We start from the raw sequence: 15,525 nt of genomic DNA on the forward strand, positions 1-15,525 counted from the left end.
GGCCAATCTGAATGCAGGTCCGGAGGAAACACTGCCTATGTATTCAGTCACTATGTTAACTGATGTTTGTACTTGATAGGACCTTGTTTAAAGGGTGATACAGCTTTTCTGGAGACACATCAAAAGTTAGGTAAATATGACTAGAATACTTGGGGATAAAAGTTTAAAGTCTAGAGAAGGTAACTATAGAACTCTTGAGTTATCAATATTGATTTCTCAGTCCTTAAACTTTACCAATATCTAAGGTATAGTAGAGGCTACAGAGAATCACATTATAATTGAGCTTGAATCTCACATTACAGGGTAGCATGGTCATAGTACCTTCTACAACCAAAGTTTTATACTCAGGACTTAGAGGTTGAACATATAGATAAAAATCTTCTGTAATTCTAGAATTGTATTTCAAAAGTTTATCTAGAAAATATGGTTCCATGGAATAAGTAAACCTTTATTAAAAAATTTGTTTTTACTCTTGTTTTCTTCTTATGCTGTACTGTTTGGAAATAATTTATCTCATCTAATCTTTCAAAAAGGACAATGAAGAACAATTACAAAATTAGGTGTACCCAAGGAAGGAGGTTATACATAAGTTTTGTGTTTTAACAGGATATATGCATAGAAATACCCACTGGTATGAATGACTAACCTGTACTCTGTGCCCAAGGCAGTGGTTCTTGGTGATGCCAAGTCAATATACACCGATGGTATTCTGGGCGAGGATCCAGTTTTACATCACATGATAACTATAGAATACAGAGTAAATGAAAACAAACTCGATCACCTGATCATCTCTTAAAACTACAGGGTGGTGGAAGTTGTGCAAGGAATAAAGTAGACAAGAAAAGTGTCCTGGCATTCTGCTGTTTCCACCACTGCCACCTTAAGTTCCTAATATAGGAAGTCCAGAGGTTGGGTTGCTCTGGTGAAAAAGAAAAGAAGGCTAAGAAGTTGGTATTCATAGTGGGGAAAAGGGCAGATGAAAAAGATAAGATCTATCTTTGAAGTCTAATTTTATGGGTTGATAGTACAGATACCTCTGACCTATGAATTGAGAAATCAAAGCACATTTTTTTAAACACTGAAAATAAAAGAAATAGAACTAAACAAACAAATAAGCTCAATATCCATTTATATGTCTGTCAATCTGTCTGTCCATCCAACCAATAAATATTTACTGAGACACTCTTTAGCTACCCATTCATATACCTACCTTTAACATAAAAGGGTTAGTTACTTTCTCTTAAATATCCCCCTAGTGTCCCAATATAGTCCTAAAAATATACCATTTTTGTTTAGCACATCACTGGTATTAAAAGAATTCCTCTGAATGAGTCTTTGCTGGGCATCTTTCATATCTTTCCAATAAAGATAAAATCCTTTCTAACATAGCAACTGCAGTTTACACACAAAATATGGAATGACTAATCAACCTTTAACCTAGAGCCATTAAAATAAATCTATTTCATTAAATTCATCCTGAAATCCAATAAATTAAAGTGATAATGTGTTGGTAGCAGGTGCCTAGGAGGTATTCCTTGAACAAGTTTATAGAGCATATAATTATGGACTATAGCCCATCAAAGATTAGTTCAATGTTGGTGAATATAAGACTTGTTCATTTGCCATTAGCAAAATAATCATTTGTTACTCTACCTTAAAATGGTCCAGAAACCCTTTATCCAACTAAAGCAGGTATTGCTTAGACCAATGATAAAATTATAACTTGAAGATCCCAGTAATTTTGATGCAGTTAAGTCTATCTCCAATCCATTCTGGTTATGCTGTTTTTAAACATTCTAATTATTCACTCTGACAATTACTGCTTTTCCTCTGGAATCCCGAATAAAATTCAATTCTAAGGTGTTTTTCTTTTTTTTCTTGTTTAAAAAAGATTTTATTTATTTGAAAGAGAGAGCACAAGCAGGGGGAGAAGCAGGTTTCCTGCTGAGCAGGGAGCCCGATGCGGGACTCAATCCCAGGACCCTGGATCATGACCTGAGCTGAAGGCAGACGCTTAAGGACTGAGCTACCCAGGCACCCCCTATGGTGTTTTTCCTTGATTAAATCACATTCAACTCTTTCACTTGATATTGCTTATGCTTATACTCTATTTCATATCTACTGAGGGGTAACTTGCCATTATTTCTAAATTACTGTGCGCTTACTTGACGGCAAGATGTCTATCAGTCCGTCACTCTGTGTATGGGTGTTCTCCAGCATGAAACTACAAGAGCCATTCCCATGGCTGTGTTATTTGCTAAGTGTTTACGCAGATATTTCTGTCGGCAAAGGCACAGATTGGCTCTTGGTAGTTTGGTGGAACAAATATCAGGATGGGATGATATCTGACATCCAGGTTCGACTCCCACTTGTACTGCTAATGGGTGTCTGTATTAGCAAGTTATTTTGCTTTCCTATACCTGTTTGTTCATCTAAAAAATGGGGTTGTTTGTTTTAAAAGAAGGTATTTATGGTAATTAAGAAACAAGAATCAACTGCAGCAAGAGATGAAACTGACTAGATTTTTATGGTATTTTACTAAAATGCAGAATACTTTATTAATCAATATATTTAGTTGTACTGACATTATAATTCTGGCATATTATATCACTTAGCTTAAGAAATCACTTACTATGAGTGTCAGTGCTTACAAGAATATGTACCATGAGTAAACACAGACTTTTTTTTTGGTGAAAAAATTGATGTTTCACTTCAATGACTTCTTCTATTCGTTCAAAACTGGAGTGGGCTGTGAACTCAGACTGTTTCCTCTGTTTCCTTTTGAATATTTTTCTGACACTCAGTAGTCACTCAAGAGATAAAACCATATTATGTGGTATAATATTACATGGTATGTTCTACATGTAAATGTTTAAGGGAGAAAATCAGAAAAAAAAGTCAACAGAATGAGATGATAAGTCACAAAATGGGAGAAAATATTTGTAAAAGACATCTAATGGAGGCCTGTTATCCAAAATATACAAAGAATTCTTAAAACTCAATAACAAACAACCTGATTAAAAAATGGGCAAGGGGCACCTGGGTGGCTCAGTTGGTTAAGCAATCAACTCTCGATTTCAGCTCAGGTCATGATCTCAGGGTTGTGAGACTGAGCCTTGCATTGGGCTCTGCACTCAGCAGGGAGTCTGCTTGAGATTCTCTCTTCTCCCTCTCCCCTCCCTCCGCCCCTGTGTGCTCTCTCTAATAAATAAATAAATCTTTAAAAAAAATGGGTGAAAGACCTCAACAGATAACTCATTAAAGAAGATATAGAGATGGCAAGTAAGCATATTAAAAGATATTCAACATCATATGTCATTAGGGAATTGCAAACTAAAACAATGATATATCATTACCCACCTACCAAAGGCTAAAATGCAAAACTCTGCCCACACCAAATCCTGATGTGGAGGAATTCCTGGTGGGAATGCAAAATCGTACAGCCACTTTGGAAGACTGTTTGGTAGTTTCTTACCAAATTAAACATACCCTTACCATACAATTTAGCAACTGTGCTCCTTGCTATTTACCCAACTAATTCGAAAATTTATGTCCACACAAAAACCTGCACATGGGTTCGTAGCAGCTTTATCCATAATTGTCAAAACCTGGAAGTAATCAAGGTATCCCTCCATAGGTGGATGGATAAATAAATGGTGGTATACCCAGACAATGAATATTATTTAGCACTAGAAAAAATGAGCTATGAATCCATTAAAAGATATGGAAGAAACTTAAATGCATATTGCCAAGGGAAAGGAGTCAATCTGAAAAGGCCACATAATTCTAGGGAAGATAAAACTATGGAGATAGTAAAAAGATCCAGGGTCAGCATGGAGGGAGGGATGAATAGGCAGGGCACAGACAGGTTTTAGGGCAGTGAAACTACTCTGTATGACAGGACAATGGTACATACACATAATTATACATGTGTCAAGACCCTCAGAATATACAACACCAAAAGGGAACCCTTGGTAACCTTGAGTGGTGATAATGTATCAGTGTAGGCTCATCAGTTGTAACAAATGTACCACTTTGGTGCAGATGTCAATAGTGGGAGAAGTTGTGCATGTGTGAGGACAGGGGGTATATGGGAACTCTCTGTACTTTCCACTTAATTTTGCAGTGAACCTAAATCTAAAAAATAAAATTTATTAACTAAAAAAAAGGAGAATATTTTGTTCTTCCTTTTTGTCCTGCCCATCTTATAGAGAAGTGATCTTAAAGAATTCTCAGAGTAAATAATTAATTGCAAATACAGGGCAATAATGTCATCCCTGAGCTGTTAATATGGTATTAAAAGGGCACAAAGAAGCTAAGTAATCAACCGTTCTTAGGGACATTGAGAAAGGCTTCACAGGGGATGCGATATCTGAGTCTTATGACTAGGAATCTTGAAAGCTGAGAAAGGAAATGGTGGTGGTTGGGGAAGAACCTTCTAGAAAAGGGAATAATCACAGGCACAGGCAGGAGATCTCATATCCATTCTGGAAGCAGTAATACATTTAATATGGTGAGAGTGCAGGATGAGACGCAGATGAAGGTGGAAAGGAAAAAAGGCCTTGGGATGAAGGGCCTCCTATGTTCATGTGAGAAGTTTGGATTTAATCCTGGGGTCATGGGAAGATGGAAGCATTTTAGCTGGAGATGCTTACATGATTAGAGTTAGAATAGGGGTTTAGGAGGAGGCAAGATTAGAAGAAGGGAAATCGTTAAACAAGTCAAGGGTTATAATCTAGTAAATGTTGGAGCCATCATTCAAAGCCAGGCTTATTTGGTTGCATAAGTCAGGGGATATGGATGGTGGAGGCAGCTTTAGGAGAATGGTGAAGATTTGGAAGGCTGTAGTAACGATTGGAAGAAGTTGATCCATAGGATATAAAGGGATCACAAGGGGAATCTGGGTCCCTGCTGAGGTATGTAAATTGGAAGTGATAACGTGAATAGCTGTAGACTCTTCTCTAGTTGTGGCCTAGAAAATAAAAGTGAAGGATAAAGAAGGGAGGATTGATCCAACTTTGTGGATTTTTAGAGTGGGCTATTGTGGAAGGAAGGGGCAAAACAAAGTTGACATGCTTGACATGCTACACCACAGGATTTAGGTTGGATGAGGGAAGTGACAAAGCCAGTGGGGCTTAAGGACTGATGGAAAGGGGTAGAGGTAAAAGGAGTGTTTACACCTTTTCATATCTATGGAGAGCTAACTTGCCCTTGTCCCTAAATTGTATGCCAGAGGTGGTGATTTTGAGATGGAGTACTTCAGGATATTGAAAAGGGATGTATGTGTGAGTTGCTGAAGTAGAAATAAAGGTATTTAGAATTGTGGAAATAAAGCAACTGATGGTAAGAGGTGAGGTAGAGGGGTAGACTATGATTCACTTGCCAAAGACCTGAATGTCTTTGGAAGGTTTGATGGCAGTAATGAGGAAAAAGTGAAAGCTCCAGAAGATTCAGGGGAATAGGTTGGGACTCAAGACTGCATAGATCGGAGAAGAGAGTTTGTGAGAAAACAGATAACCCACGGGGATTCTACTGGGTGAGGGCCCAAAATAACATGCTCAAGGCCTCGGTTGGTCCTGGAGGCCTGGACTTTGCTCCAGTCTGGTCAAAGCTTCCAAAGAGTGGTTATGGCAGCTTTACACTAACTTTTTTGATAAGTGCTATGAAGTTATGAGGCACTGATTTCATTAGTCTTCCAGAGAAATCCCTTAGTTTATTTGCCCTGTAAATCATGTGTCTAGAATTTATCATGTAACTTTAAAATCTCTGCACATGGATCAGTTTCAAATTAACTTTTCTAAAATGCTTATAATCTAGTTATATTTTTCATTTCCTAATAAGTTAAAACTGATTTACATTTCTTATAGATCATGGACAGTTCTATAATTTTCAATATCTGTTTTTTAATCCACAGGCCATAATATTCTCATATAACGGGCATCCAATAATATCTTTTTTTTCCCACCACCGTATCTTTTGATGATCAATGACTGATCTTGTCACAATAAACATATTTCTCTCTACAGTTGCAAATATCTTTTCTCTCTACAGTTGCAATTTTCTTTTTTTCTTTTTTAAAAAAGATTTTATTTATTTATTTGACAGAGAAAGAGAGAGAGAGAGAGAGCACAAGTAGGGGGAGCAGGAGAGGGAGAAGCAGGCTCCCCATTGAGCAGGGAGCCCGATGCGGGGCTTGATCCCAGGACCCTGGGATCATGACCTGAGCCAAAGGCAGACGCTTAACTGACTGAGCCACCCAGACGCCTTAGCAATTTTCGAACAAAATAAGCATTTTGTTAAAATGCTTTGTATTTTACTGTTTATGACATCAGACAGAAAGCATTCACCATGTTCTTATACCATGAGGTCAGTAATGCTGAAGAGAAGAGGTAAGAGGGACAAATTAGAGTAGTCCAGTAGAGTTCAACATGCCCATACTCTCCAGGACATGCTGACCTGATCCCATGGGAGATGAAAATATTTTCCCTTTCCCTTCTCTTAATCACTACCTGAGGTGGGCTATTAATACTAATAGGAGTTATCTTAGGTATGTTTCTAGAGAAAAAAGTTGACAACAAGGGGCAGTAGAGGGTACTTTGGTGGGATATTAAGGAAACACAAAAGGATATCCTTTTGTAGAAACATTAGGTTAATAATTCAGTGAATTAAGATGATGTCTCTGATTGTCTACTGAAAACCAGAAGTATTTCAACTTCAACCATAACTGACCAAGGACATAGGGCAAGTGTTTATTCTAAATTGATGTTTGTCAGAACGCATCGATATAAAAGGATGACATTTTTGTGTGTGTGCTGACCTTTTAAAAGAACGCAGCATTGCCCTAACCATAGGCCAGCTGCATCAGATCCAGCACTGTGAGTTACTGACACCAGCATTTAACAACCATCTCACTTCCCGAAAGCAGTAAGGATTGGGAGAGGCTGTGATTACGGCACCACTTTGGAGAACAGTAATCAGTGGTGTCTGTAAGATGCGTATTGGCTGGTCAGAAAATTGAGAGAATAGGCTTTACCTTGTTTCAAGAAAGTGAATAAAGTTATGTTCTAAAAGTGGCAGTTATGTCAGGAAAGCTGTGGGGAGGACTTTAAGAGTTAAAAACAAAAGAAGTAAACAGCCAAACACCCTGATGACCCATTCTGACAGTCCCTGTGACACTGCTCTGTGGGAGAAAGGAGTCTGACTGATTCTTAGACCAATTGTCAATTTCATGAGTTGACAGGAATGAGCAGCAGTGTGAGCAATGTATCAAGGATACTGCTCTGTAATTGCTGTTGTCAGTAAGGATAGCTCCCATAATGTCAGTTTTAAAGAAAAGATGGTGAATGTTAAAATGAGAAATAAACAAAAAGATTCATAAGAACTCTGCAAAGTCAAAGAGAAGTCCTCTTTTTCTCTCTTATAACAATGTGGATTTTTCTTATTTCCTAAATTTAGCAAATATGAAAATAGCGAGCAAATTCATATTACTGGTTTAGATGTCTAAGCTTTATAACTCCGACCTTCTGATTTGATCAGAATACTTTTTGTTCATTGATAGCTTTTTTCTTCTTTTTCCATTAAATTTAAAATAAGACCACTGCTATGATTATTGAAACAAAAACCCAAAATAATTTGTTTTCAGAAATACCTAGTCAAACTTTCACTAAACTTCTAAGAAAAGGAGGGTATCTCTCCATATACTAGTCTACAAAATCTCAGTATTTAAAAGGTCAATGTTAAGAATATCTGAAGCCTAGATTTTCTTAATGTTTTATCCTATATATTCTCACAGTAATATTTTATTAATATTTCTTCTTCCTCTTCTATGCCTTGTGTTCTTCCTGTCAAGTAATCATAGCATTCTGTCATATCTGAATTTATTTCTAAGCTCTTGAAATGTAACAGTTTAGGGGTTTGAAAAAAATGGATATATTCATGCAAAAGATTAAATCGGGACTCCTTTTTTTACACAATACACAAAAATCAACTCAAAATGGATTAAGGATTTATATGTAAAACCTGAAACAGTAAAACTAGAAGAAAATATACAGGAAAAGCTTTTTGATATTGGTCTTGGCAGTGATTTCTAAGATTTGACAACAAAAGCACAAGCAACAAAATAAAAAATAGACAAGTGGAACTACATCAAACTAAAAAGCTTCTGCACAGCAATGGAAACAACAGTGTGAAAAGGGAACCAAGGGAATGGGAGAAAATATTTCAAACTATCTATCTGATAAGGGGTCTATATCCAAAATATATGAGTCTCTTACAATGCAATAGCAAAAAGACAAATAACCTGATTTAAAAATGGGCAAAGGAGTTGAATAGACATTTCTCTAAAGAAGATATACAAATGGTCACTAGGTATAGGAAAGAGCGCTCAACATCACTAATCTCAGGGAAATGCAGATCAAAACCACAATGAGATACCATCTCACAACTGTTAGGATAGCTATTATTAAAAAAACACACAAAAGATAAGTATTGCAAGGATGTAGAGAAACTGAAATACTTATATAATGTTGGTAGGAATGTAGAATGGTTCAGCCACTACTGCTTGGGGGTAACAGTATGAGGTTTCCCCTCAAATTAAAAAGAGAACATATAATAGAGCAATTCTATTTCTGGGTATATATTTTAAAGAACTGAAATCAGGATTTCAAAGAGATATCTATGCCCCCATGTAGCATTATTCACGATAGCCAAGATATGTAAACAACTCAAATGTTCATTGATAGATGAATGGAGAAGGAGAATGTGCTATATTCATACAATGAAATATTATTCAGCTTTAAAAGAAAAATATCCTACCATTTGTGGCAACATGGATAAACCTAGAGTATATTATGCTAAGTGAAATAAACCAGTCACAGAAGGATAAATACTGCATGATTCCAATTTTATGAGGTATCTAAAATAGTCAGTCATAGAAGCATATAATAGAATGGTGATTGTCAGAGGCTGAGGGGGGGCATTGGGGAGTTGTTGCTCAATGGGTATAAATTTTCTCTTCTGCAAGGTGAATGAGTTCTAGAGATCCTTTGTACAACATAGGACCTATAGTAGACACCATGGTATTCTGCACTTAAAATATGTTAAGAGGATAGTTCTCATGTTAAGTGTTCATACCACAAAACAAACACATAAAAAACCAAACAAAACCACAAAATAACACAGGAAAATTTATGGAGGCATTGGATATGTTTACTACTTTGACTGTGGTGATGATATGGGCATATGCATATGTCCAATTTCATCAAAATGTTCACATTAAATAGGTGCAATTTTTTTGTATATCATGTGTATCTCAATCAAGCTTTGAAAAAAAGCAATGGCTTGATACTGTAGGTTATATTGCCAAGAAAATTGTTCATTAGTTATACAGAAAGTGTGTTACATAATCAGCTAAGTAGCAGTAGTAAATCAAATTGAAGTTAGTGTTGGTGGAGAAGGGGACTCTAATTTCTAGGTGACTTTTCCTATAAGCATAATTCCTCAGCCTTAGTTCTCCTTTTCCACACAATGTGGTCACCCTTTCCTCCTGATTCACTTGTTTTCTAGTCCATTGATTGTCTTTTTCTGGACTATTTAAAATTTATGAGTAAGGTCCCAGAAGAAGTGAGCAGACAGCAGTGCTGTCCTGTGTGAGCTTGCACAGGGGAAAGGGAATTCTTGTCCTTCCTTCTGTATAGGTTTAGTTTTAGTGTAGTGCTAGCCTCATTCTATCTACCATTTTATCATTACATATCCACTTTCATATGGATTCTAGCTGGAGAAAATGATTCACTTTAGAAGTAGTGGAATAATGTGGGCTGGGAATAAAAGGGATGCTTTTCCCCTCCATTTTCTATCATGAAGGGGAGAATATAACTACATTTTCCCTCAAAACGATATAAAATTTTAGATGTTTGTTTTGGGCAATTGGGAAATCATATCCTTAATTGTTATTAGGCTTCAGTTTTGGTTCCTGGTCATTTAGATACCATTACCCTGGCTTTGATGATGGTTGGCCGAGGATCCAAGATGCCCTGCATCTTTCTCAGTGCAGGCACAACAAAGAGATTGCAGGTGACCACGGCTGACACAGGATTCCCTGAAAGTCAACCAAACAGTTATTTATAGTATACATATAAAAATTTGCCAAATAATTCTGTCTATACCTTCATTCATCATAAAGAGTGAGGAGACTAACCACTAATCTTCCTCTTCTAAATCCCAAAGGACTCCAGAATAGAGCTACAATCAACCAAAGGCCACAGAGGGCGTAAACATTAGGTCTACCAGTGAAATGCAGAAACTTCTGATTCCCAGAAGCTGTTTACACCATTTATTTCCACTTTCCTGAGAACTATACATTGAAAGCCATTACCAATCTTGATAAATTTTAAAGCAGATTCTACTTGCTATTTTTAAGATGTTTTAAAATTGCCATAGTAATACATGCTCAGGACAAAAACATTTAGAAAATAGGTTAAGCATAAAGAAATGTATCCATAATCTCCTTCATCCAGAAATTTCTTTATATTAAAAAAAACCCTAAATGATTGATGATGCAAAGGACTTGAAGATGAATACTGTTATGGACTGAATTGTGTCCCCTACAAATTCATATGTTGAAGTGTAGCACCCAATATAAACTGTAGATACTAGGGCCTTTAAAGGGGTAATCAAAGTTAAATGAGGTCATAAGGGTGAGGTCCCAATCCAATGAGACTGGTGTCTGTGTAAAAAGAGGGAGAAACACCAGGAGCGCATGTACACAGAAGAAAAGCTATGTGAGGACACAGTGAGAAGGTGGCCATATTCAAGCCAGGAAGAAAGACTCAACAGAAACCAGCTGTGCTGGCATCTTGGTCTTAGACTTTCAGTCTCTAGAACTGTGAAAAAATAAATTTCTGTTGTTTAAGCCATTTGGTCTGTGATATTCTGTTATGGCAGTCTTAGCAGACTAATAGAAATACCAAGTTCTTTTAAAGTTAGAAGAAAAATTTGGGGTGCCTGGGTGGTGCAATCGGTTAAGCGTCTGACTCTTTGTTTTGGCTCAGGTTGTGATCTCAGGGTTGTGGGATCGAGCCCCACATCTGGCTGCGTGCTCAGTGTGGAGTCTGCTTGAGACTCTCTCTCCCTCTCCCTCTGCCCCTCCCTGGCCCCTGCTCTTTCTCTCTCTCAAATAAATAAATAAATCTTAAAAAGTTATAAGAAAAATTTGAGGAATTCAGTTGTACCTTTCCAAGAAGAAAGTGTCATGTGGGCTGGGACTGTCATGCACTTTGAAGGAAGGAAAGGTAGGCTATGAAAAAAATGACTGTGCTGAGACTCACAGATTTAGTTTCTTGTGTGGTATTGTTAACTAAAACTGAGCAACGCTTTTTTGTTCAGGGTGAGTTCCAAATCTTTCTGAATCTAGTTTTACTCTTCTACAAAATGAAAGGTTTGGACTATATGATTCTCAATATCCCTCCTGGGTCTAAAATTCAAATTTTATTAATACTAATACTTTTATACAGTGCTGTTGAACAGGTATGTATACACTGGGGGTGGGAGACGGACTAGTAGATTTTTAGATTCCCTTGGCCTGGCTATGTGCTGTTAATTGCATTATCAAAGTAAAAGGCAATGGTTAGTTTAGCCTATTATTAGCTAAAACCATACCTTTAATTTTCTTCTACCTACAAAAGTAGTTAAGAATAGATTTTTTTTTAAGTTGTAAAAAGTGATGAGTAATAATGATTTCAATAGAAAAACAAGTTCAACAGCACAGCAGACTCTTAATGAAAATTAATTGCTTTTCTCTTGTCTCAAAATACATAGATGAAAATTTTTCTGGAAAAGCAAAAAACAAAACAAAAAAAGCTATTGTTTAGCAATGATTACTGGCATTCCTATAATGCTATTGCCTTATAAAATTATTCTATTAAAAATGGATTGCAAGCAATTGCAAATAGTAGTTATTTTGTGCTGGGGGAAGGGATTATGGATGATATTTCTTAATGTTTACTTGTATTTTCTAATGTTTTTATAGTGAATATGTTATTATAGTAATTTTAAAAGTTAAAAAAATTGCAAGTAGATACATAAATCTTTTAAACTGCTTTAAAAGTTATCAAGATTAATAATGGCTTTAAATGTGTACCCTTCAGGAAAGCAGAAATATAATCATGAATTTTAAAATCCTTTTAAAAGGAACCACTTTACTGGTTCCACAATCTGAACATCTGGGTTGTTGCTGCCCTCTTTTGGTTCATTCAGGCTGGGCAGAGAAAATTGCAAGTGAAAGTAGCAATTTGAAAATAGGTTATTTAATTATCACTTCTTTTGGCAGATCAAGTTTAAAAGTAATGGCAAAATAGGCTCCCACTGTAACATTCTTTGTCTGTAGGTCAAGTCATATCTTCTGAAGACAAAGTAAACAGTCTTTTGTAGGCAAAATGAAGCCAGGAAGAGGATCACATTTTTTTTTCAGAGTATCTAACTATACATATGTTAAAGGCCCTAATAAAGGCCCCAAGGAGTTCCATAGATACATTTTGAGGACTACTTTACTTACCTGTCTTCTCTCTTAAAATTTCCTATAGGATAGAAATCTAATCTCTTTTATGCTTATACATAGGAGCTTTAAAAATGCTTTCAACACTCAAAACTCAAAAAAATGCTTTTCAAAATTTTCTGCTACCTTCGTTTCTTTATACTCTGTTTTGAGATTTAGTTAATATAAAAAGCAGATAAATATCCCAAAGCCACAAGATTTGTGCTCCTGAAAGGAATAAGCAGGTTACTTTCTGAAGGAATCTGTGCCAAGAAATAGAGAATGGGACACTGCTACAGATCAGAGCATAATTTCAAAAGCTGAAAAAATAACAAGTAGACATACAAAACTCCTAAACTGCTTTAGAATTTATCAAGATTGGTAATGACTTTAAAAGCATGGCTTTAACTGCAAGGCAAACATCAATAAAAATTGAAACTGAAAGTCTTTATAAATGGAACTACTTTGCTTTTTCTACAATTTGAACATACGAGTTTCTGCTCACTTGGGAGCAAGCATGAGGACAGTGATGTGGTCAGACTGATGATGGCTGGGGTTTGGCTGAGAAGCACCAGCACTAGTAGTCCCTCCTTCTGTATTGCCCCCCATCTCCTGGCCCCAGTCCAAATCTGGCAAGGACCAAAGGCAGCTTTGTATTTTTTTGTTATAGCATTTACTTGCATGGTTGATTCAAGGCCCTTTCGAACTTTGAACACAATACTGGTACTATGGGAGGTGATTAGACTACTACCTTTGACCAATTTTCTATAAGGAAAAGCAGGTACCCCAGAAAGATTTAGTGACAGCTAACATTTGATTATCATCTTAGGGTTTGGAATATGCTTTGAAAGATACTATCTAATTTGACCTTTACACCAATTGTACAAAGTAGATTTTAGGTCCATTTTACAGATGAAGAAATAGCTTTGAAGAGGTTAAGTGATTTGTCCAAGGTCATGCTTTACGAGCCCAGGTCTTTCAGATTCCAAATCAAGTGCTCTATTAGGGATTCAAAAAGATTTTGATCATTTTTCCAGAAAAAGCAAAAGAAACTATTTCAATTATTCTTACCTGGTAGTGCAAAGATTATTTTTCTTACACCATCAATATCCAAAGTCGCAAATGTTGTTGGCAGTCTAGAGAATAAAAGACGTTGTTAGTGACTGCTAAGTAATATGACAAGTAAATTAAGTACTCCAGTTTTCTCGCTATGTGGCTCTTCATATAGAATATTTATCATATAAAAATACTTTTTTTTTTCCTGTTGACTCTTCCTTAAACCTTTATACCATGAAGTTTCAAGAGCATTTAAATTAATATGTTTTTGGTATCTTCCATTTTCAAGTAACCAAACTTCTTGGTTTTCTGCAGCTTGCTTTCTTCCCCTCCTCTACCTGCTAGTGCCAGAGAAATGTAGCTCAAATCCTGGAGTTTCTCCACCCCTCTAGTTAATAATGTCCATATTATTTTTGCTGGAGATTTACAACAATCATTCTTATTATCAGAAGACTAGCTGGTAATACATGTCTATCAGATAAATGCCTGCTGTTCAAGCGGAGTAGTCTTCAACCCTTTAAAACTATACTCAGCAATAAACATAAAAATGGCCTCCTATAAGGGAATTTTTTGAAATGTCAAAATAAAATACCATGACTAGAACAAAATTAAAGCAACAGTAATTTAAAATATTTTCCAATTATACTTCCTCAAGATTCTGACATGAATCTTATCTAACATGAATCCTTATCATGGAGGGGGTGTGGGAAGGGATGAGTGTGAGTGGCACGGAGTAGGTGGGCAGTCAAGAATAGTGATTTTTTTTCTATTGACTATGTTTTATATGAACTTCCAGCTAAAAATTTCATTATATTAATGAAACTTGAGCATTACAGAATCCCTAGGGAATGATAAAATTTCCATGTAGTTGAAAAATTATCTTTTTAAGTGCCTAAATTGTTTTTATTTTATTATTTTTGCAGCTTGTCTTTCAAAAATGGACCACTCATTACCTTTTGCAATAATACGATGAACATTAACTTTTTTTTGATGACTTAAAACCATCCTTAAGTTTTTTGGTTTTTTTTTTTTTTAGAGAGAGAGAAAATGGGTGGGGGGTGGGCAAAGGGAGAGGGAGAGAGAGAATCTTAAGCAGACTCCACATCCAGCATGTAAGCCTGAGGTGGGGCGCAATTTCACAACCCCGAGATCATGGCCTGGACCAAAATCAAGAGTCAGAGGCTTACTTGACTGAACCTCCCAGGAACCCCCATCATTATTAACTTATTCTACTCTGCTATACTACAGTGATGTTGGGTCACAAGGGTATATTATGTATTGTTTTTACCTATAAACCATAACTCCACACCACACACTGTGCTTCTTTTCTTTTTTTCCCCCTAGTTTTTTTCTGTGGCTCCCCTTAATGTTAGACTCCGTCATCTTGGCCCTTAAAACTGGCTTTAGGGGGCACCTGGGTGGCTCAGTCAGTTAAGCAGCTTTGATTTTGACTCAGGTCATGATGTCAGCTCAGGTCATGATCTCAGGGTTGTGAGATTGAGCCCCTTGTTGGACTCTGTGCTGGGCATGGAGCCTGCTTAAGATTCTCTCTCTCCCTCTGCCCCTCCCCACACTCCCTCTCTTAAAAAAGAAAAAAAAAGCTAGCTTTAGGTTTGGGAACCAGAGAGTAGTAGTAATAGTTATACTGTCAGAATGATAATAATAATAGAAGTTACTATTTTTAAAGAAACATCTATGCATTATGTCCATTATTTCATTTTAACTCTCACAACAATCCCATGAGGTGACAATTATCATATGTGAGGAAACTGAGACTCAGAGAGATTAAGAAATTTGGTCCAAATCTCTTAGCTACTAGGTGGGGAAACAAAGATTTGAACCCAGATTTCTCTAACTTTATGGCTCATAATTTGATAAGGCTCTTAGAGGGTCTGCTGTGAAGTGTTAGTGGGTGTACTTTGTAACATCTATTTTTGGCT

At 36.5% G+C, this 15,525-nt stretch overlaps 1 protein-coding gene across 8 annotated transcripts in view; it reads right to left on the reverse strand.

Annotated features, from left to right (window-relative positions):
* The window catches only part of GPHN (gephyrin), a 607,453-nt gene that overhangs the window by 1,470 nt on the left and 590,458 nt on the right, over nucleotides 1–15,525 (reverse strand). For all 8 annotated transcript variants that reach the window (XM_044918131.1, XM_044918125.1, XM_044918130.1 and 5 more), the window contains 3 exons: nucleotides 13,601–13,665; nucleotides 9,993–10,096; nucleotides 647–743 (listed from right to left, as the gene is read on the reverse strand). In XM_044918131.1, coding sequence (XP_044774066.1) covers nucleotides 647–743; nucleotides 9,993–10,096; nucleotides 13,601–13,665 — 266 coding nt within the window. The remainder of the gene's footprint in view (nucleotides 1–646; nucleotides 744–9,992; nucleotides 10,097–13,600; nucleotides 13,666–15,525) is intronic.

Source organism: Neomonachus schauinslandi, chromosome 9, assembly GCF_002201575.2.
Source record: "Neomonachus schauinslandi chromosome 9, ASM220157v2, whole genome shotgun sequence".
In the NCBI taxonomy this organism is placed as follows: Eukaryota; Metazoa; Chordata; class Mammalia; order Carnivora; family Phocidae; genus Neomonachus; species Neomonachus schauinslandi.